Source organism: Perissodus microlepis, chromosome 16, assembly GCF_051167445.1.
Source record: "Perissodus microlepis isolate ML-2025 ecotype Zambia chromosome 16, ASM5116744v1, whole genome shotgun sequence".
NCBI lineage: Eukaryota > Metazoa > Chordata > Actinopteri > Cichliformes > Cichlidae > Perissodus > Perissodus microlepis.
In genome coordinates, this window is record NC_140476.1 from 2,806,286 (window position 1) to 2,811,947 (window position 5,662).

Below are 5,662 nucleotides of genomic sequence, written 5' to 3' on the forward strand. Positions count from 1 at the left end.
GCTGTTGAAATGTGGACCTTGCCCTGCACATGGACTTCTTTATTGTGGGGTTGTCCTTTGTTCACATTTGGCCAACAGAGGGCACTGCTGTACCAATATTGTTTACATTATACACGCTTCCCTTTGGTAACATTATTAGAAAACCTGCATACATTTTCACTGCTATGCAGACGATACCCATGTTGGTTTATCCATGCTGAATCAAGCGGTTAAACTGTGGGTATGTCATAAAGACAAATACCTGGACGACTGAATTTTCTGCTTCTAAATTCAGATAAAACTGAGGTTATTGTACTTAGCTAAACATCTCAGAACATGGATGGCATTACCCTGGCCTCCAGTAACACTGTGAGGAATCATGGAGTCGTTCTTGACCAGGATTTGTCCTTCAATGCACATATTACACAAATGTGTAGGACTGCCTTGTTCCATTGGTGCACTCAGCAGTGTTGGGTAAGTTACTTTAAATTAGTAATTTAGTTACATTACTAGTTACTTCTATCAAAAGTAACTCAGTTACTTCAAGTTACTTTCAAAGTAACTAGTTACTAGGGAAAGTAACTTTGGTTTTACTCAGAATTCTCTTGTTAATGTGTTGCTTCTGTAACTGGATACCCAGCCAGACTGCCAGTCTTCTAGCTTGCTTACTTGCCACCAGTGCACTGTGCCACCTACCAACAGAAAGGAAAAGATAAGGTGCATATTTCCACGAGAGAAATTTCACGCCTGGACCGTCGTTGCCCGCCGCCATGATTCTAGCCTACTTTTTACATCCAACACAAAAACTGCAGTCGTGATGCTTTCGATTGTACTCAGAACTCGGAAATTCTGCCTTCTGAATAGGAAGATGTAGGTAACACCAGACTGCAGATGAGCTGCATACAGAGCTGGACTGGGACAAAAAAATCGGCCCGGGCTTTTTGACTAGAGACCGGCCGCCATTATAGGAAAAATCATAAAGCCTTTGAATGAAAATAAACACTGTTGTGACAGTAATGTACACTGTCTTGATGGTATATATGTATCAATCTATCAATCGTTTGTTGTAAGACTCAGATAATTATTTTTTAAAAGCGAGATATTTTAAATGAGAATAAGAAAGAAAAGTATTTCTTTGTGCCCCCCTTTCCCTGTTAATGCCCTACCTGCCCCCCTGTCAACACTTTGCTAGACCCGCCCCTGCACAGTTACCAGCTGTCAGCTACATTAAAAAAGGATCCTGGTGTTATTAGTCTCTCAGAAACAGTTCATAACTTCCCTTCAACTCATTCATGTCACCTAAAAGGTAAACCTGTTTCTCCATCACAGCTCTGATGATTCAGTAAGGACATCTCCTGGTTTCATCTTCATGTTTCCCTCTCACCACATATCCAAACCGACATCATGACCAGCAGCTTTACAGCTGCTAAACAACAGCAGCACGTATAAGCTTGATCAACTGTTGTTAGAATTTATTTGCTATTAATTTCTAGTATCAGCTGATGTTTGCTGGAGCCACAGCTCCAGCAAACATCAGCTATAAACTGTGCGGATCTAGCAAAGTTTTGCCAGGGGGGCAGGTAGGGCATTAACAGGGAAAGGGGGGCACAAAGAAATACTTTTCTTTCTTATTCTCATTTAAAATGTCTCACTTTTAACAAATAATTATCTGAATCTTACAACCAAAGTTTTTATCTGATGTAAAATGTATAGAAATCATACATATACCAACAAGACAGCGTACATCACTGTCACAGCAGCGTTTGTTTTCATTCAAAGGCTTTATGGCTTTTCCTGTAATACCTGTTGCTATGTTGAGGCATTTATTGCACATGGGAGAAACTAATCTGCACATGCACTGATTATGTGCTTAAAATGTTCTGTTTTACAGAGAGAGGCATAACCTGTCAGCAGCCCACAGTCTAAATCTATCCAGAGCATATTATAGAAACAAAAATACAAATGCATGCATGTACACGAGTATGTTTTTGCACCTGGATGAGAGAAACAGGAATAGCACTTATCGGCATCTGACTAATACGACTGACCACACATATGACCACAAACACAGGCAGGGAAACAGTTTATTGGTACACTGTGCCCTACACGCTATCGTTGTTGCATAAAGTCAGCAAATACACGACCCCTCAGGACTTTGCTGATTACAAATTACATTCAGCACATCCGTGATGACATAATTTTAAGAAAAAACATGAAAAGTCTTGCTAGTTTAGTTCCCATTGCTAGCCCTCCTCTCATACTTTCTCCTCTTTCAGCAGAGCGAGGATCTGCTCCCTCCTGGAGGTGTACGGCGTGTGTTTCAGCTGAAGGACGTGAGCAGGAAACAAGTTCCCACTGGGAGCGTACATATCCTCTCCCTTCTGCCCCATCAGTGAGCGCAGCGTTTTGTTTCTGGACAGAATTTTATCGTAAAACTCCACCCCTCCTTTGGCGTAATCGCGGGACACTCCGGCTGCACGTCGGTCCGAGCTATAGTCAAGCCACTGGCTGACGGCGTCCGAGGTGAGGAAGTAGGAAACAGCACCAATGCCAAGCGCAATGATGTTCACAGCCCCGCGTAGCAGCGCAGGCCCGCCGTACAGCCCGAAAACCTGCTTCAGCACCACGCTGTACACCCAAACCCCTCCCAGGCAGAACGGAGCGACAGCAGCGCTCATGACGGGTCCCCCGGACTGCAAGCGGGCCACCTCGCGCGCTATGGCGAACTTCTGCGCGTCGAGGGAAAACACAAGCGCCTCCTTTAGAGTCGAACCGGACTCACTGCTCCAGTCCACCGTTTTGCCGTTGATGAAAATGTTGCGATTGGTAATTCCACTCGGGTCGTCGGCGGTGCTGTTGAAGTTAGCCGGGATGCCTATTTGGGCCCCCGCAGGAAGCCACGGGACGCCAGCGCCAACCGGATGGAAGCCAAAGGACGCAAAGGCCGAGACATTCTTGGGTGAGCTGACGCCATAGTCCTTCAGCACCTACAAATGACAAAGCAGAAATGTGAATTTTATGAAATTCATGAAAGAACAAATTTCATGTTTTGTGAACAATTTGTTTCGATTTGTATATAATGATGGTTATTAATCTAAGACGCCTGCGTCTATCTTTACTGCTATTTTCCTCTCATCAGCAACTAAAAATATTTATGCATCATTCCAGCGACAATCACATGCATATTATAGCTGAAGTCTTTTAAACATATCTGAAGTGTGATCTTGAAAAAATAAGATAAATTAAAACCTGCTGAAAAAGATTTTCCAGCTTTTCCGACAGCACGACCGGCTCCCCTCGGTGCCAGGCCTGATAGAGCTGACGGTAGGAGACGTCAGGGAAAACGTGGTAGAACATGTTGGCGGCGAAGACTCCACCGCAGCTCGCAATGAGCAGCGGAGTGCGGTACTTCTGGAGAAGCACGGAGTACTTCAGGAAACGAGACGCCATGGCTTTTATTTTCTTCCTTTTTTTGGCTCCCGTGTTGTTTTCAGCAGCGAGCTTCAGTTGGTGACATCTGTGAAGACGACAGACGATACATCCATGAAAACAAGCTGCATGTCACAGATATATAAAAACTGTGACACTGTGCTGACTCATCCTCCCCCAGGAACTCATTAACATGTCACATAGCACGATCCCATTCGAGGTTAGGGCTCATCGTGCGGGCTAACACAACATCAGTGCACACGACGTGGTTATCACAGTGTACTACAACCTAAAACATTTTAGTTAAATGAACTTGAGCTGCCTTAGAATCACACAACAAGCTGAAAATCAACTAAACTTGAAGCCTCGGGCTGTGATTGGCTGGTCACTTCCATCTCTTCTGTATTTTGTAACATGGAAACATTTAAACCTTAGTGGAGTTACTGTAGGAAGCTCAGATCCTTTATAGTGTGCAGCAGGATGTTGGAGACCATCTACCAGTCTGCGGTGGCGAGGGACATTTACTTTGCTGTTGTCTGCTGGGAGGGGGCCGCATCAGAGCAAGAGATGCCAGCAGGATCAACAAACTGATCCACAGGCTGGAACATCATTGGCCAGAATCTGGAGGCGTCTGAGTCAGCGAGGGTTGGAGGTCATCGAACAAACTGCTCTCCATCATGGACAACCCATCACACCTGCTCTCTTATTATTAGTTTTATTATTTACACTTCTTTAACTGAATATCATTTTTATTTATAAGTTTCTTTTTTAAATCTCTACATTTTAAAAATATGTTTATTGAGTAACATGCTGCTGTAATGCAGTAGTTTCCCTTGAGAGATCGATAAAGTATCTATCATAAGTGTTGTTTACCTGAATGAAAGACGAGAGACAGCACAATTCTTCTTCTATGGTCTGTAGTAGCATAGTAGTACATGCAGTATTGTAGTACCTCATTAAAATGAATACTTACAGTCACACAGAGACATCCTGATGTGGTGACAGTCCCAAATAACAACCTTAGTGTTCAGGATCGAGTCAAATCCACAACCGTGATAATGACGTCATCATTCATGGACTTTAAAGAAGCAGTTCTGCACTTTTTTTTTTTAAACTCGTTAGTTAGTCAGACTAACTTGTTTTGTAGTTTGGGGTCAAACTTAATCATAGTCAGTCTTGTCTTCACTCAGGACTCGCTGTGAACAAACAGATGAATTAAACCGAGCTAACCCTACAACCTGCCTCACACCTGCCCGCGGTCGTGTCGTCGGAGACACACCAACAGCTTCTGAAGCACACACAGGCAGGCTGTCACTGATGAAACGTGAAGTATTTCACTGCAAACGGCAACAACGACGAGCCTGTTAATGATGCTTTTACTGCACATGACGTCAGCAGCCTTAACCCTTAAATGAGTCCGCTTCTCTCCATTTAGCACGAGCGCGTCTGAAACACCTGCTTCAGTTTCCGCTCCGGTGGACACTCACCTGTTCTCCGCATCTTTACCACGAGCCGCACACGAGACACTTTCCAAGGACAGCTGCACGGCATGGAGACATAACAGTGACCGGAAAGCGATTTAGCTGTCGTCATGGCGTTTCACGACAGTTTCACGACAGTTTCACGACGGTAAAGTTAGAAGGCTCATTGATTTGACGTGAATTTTTGTTATTATTATCTTCAATTACTTGTTTTTCTGAAGTGGTCTTGCTAATTAATTCTTTTTTTAAATTTCTGTTTGTTAAACAATTAAAAAATTATATATTTAACAACATCTAAACGTTCCTTTGTGAATACATTTACCAAAGGTAGTAAATAAATAAATAAGCTGCATGAACTATTTGTCCGGTTATGGAACATTTAAATCATTTCCTATTTATTATTCAACCTTAACATTAATTATTAAATCTAATGCATTGTGCTCAAATTGATTTTTAAGCATTAGAAGAGCAGAACATGTTTAATCAGTATGCATTTCTAAAGCTCTGTTTGCATATATATTATACATTTAGTCTAACTAAAGATATCAGTGACAGAAAAGAATGTACAGCACCAACAGGTCAAGCTTATACACCTCATATTACGGTATAAGTAACATTTCTAGCTAACAAATAAATAAATGCATGAATAATAGTAATAATAATAATTGTAAAAAAAAAAGAAGCCTTTATTGAATTTCTATTTCAGCTGAAATTTAAATTAAATTAAAAACATGATACAAAGGAAAAAAATAGAAAAATTCAACAACATATAT

At 42.0% G+C, this 5,662-nt stretch overlaps 1 protein-coding gene across 1 annotated transcript; it reads right to left on the reverse strand.

Moving 5' to 3' along the window:
* Positions 1-2,045: 2,045 nt before the first annotated feature.
* On the reverse strand, positions 2,046-5,004 carry tmem177 (transmembrane protein 177). Its single transcript, XM_084908830.1, has 3 exons — positions 4,896-5,004; positions 3,229-3,496; positions 2,046-2,966 (listed from the first exon to the last, which is right to left on the reverse strand). The coding sequence occupies exons 2-3, from the start codon at positions 3,427-3,429 to the stop codon at positions 2,235-2,237; spliced, it is 933 nt and encodes a 310-aa protein (XP_084764956.1). The 5' UTR covers positions 3,430-3,496; positions 4,896-5,004; the 3' UTR covers positions 2,046-2,234.
* Positions 5,005-5,662: the final 658 nt, after the last annotated feature.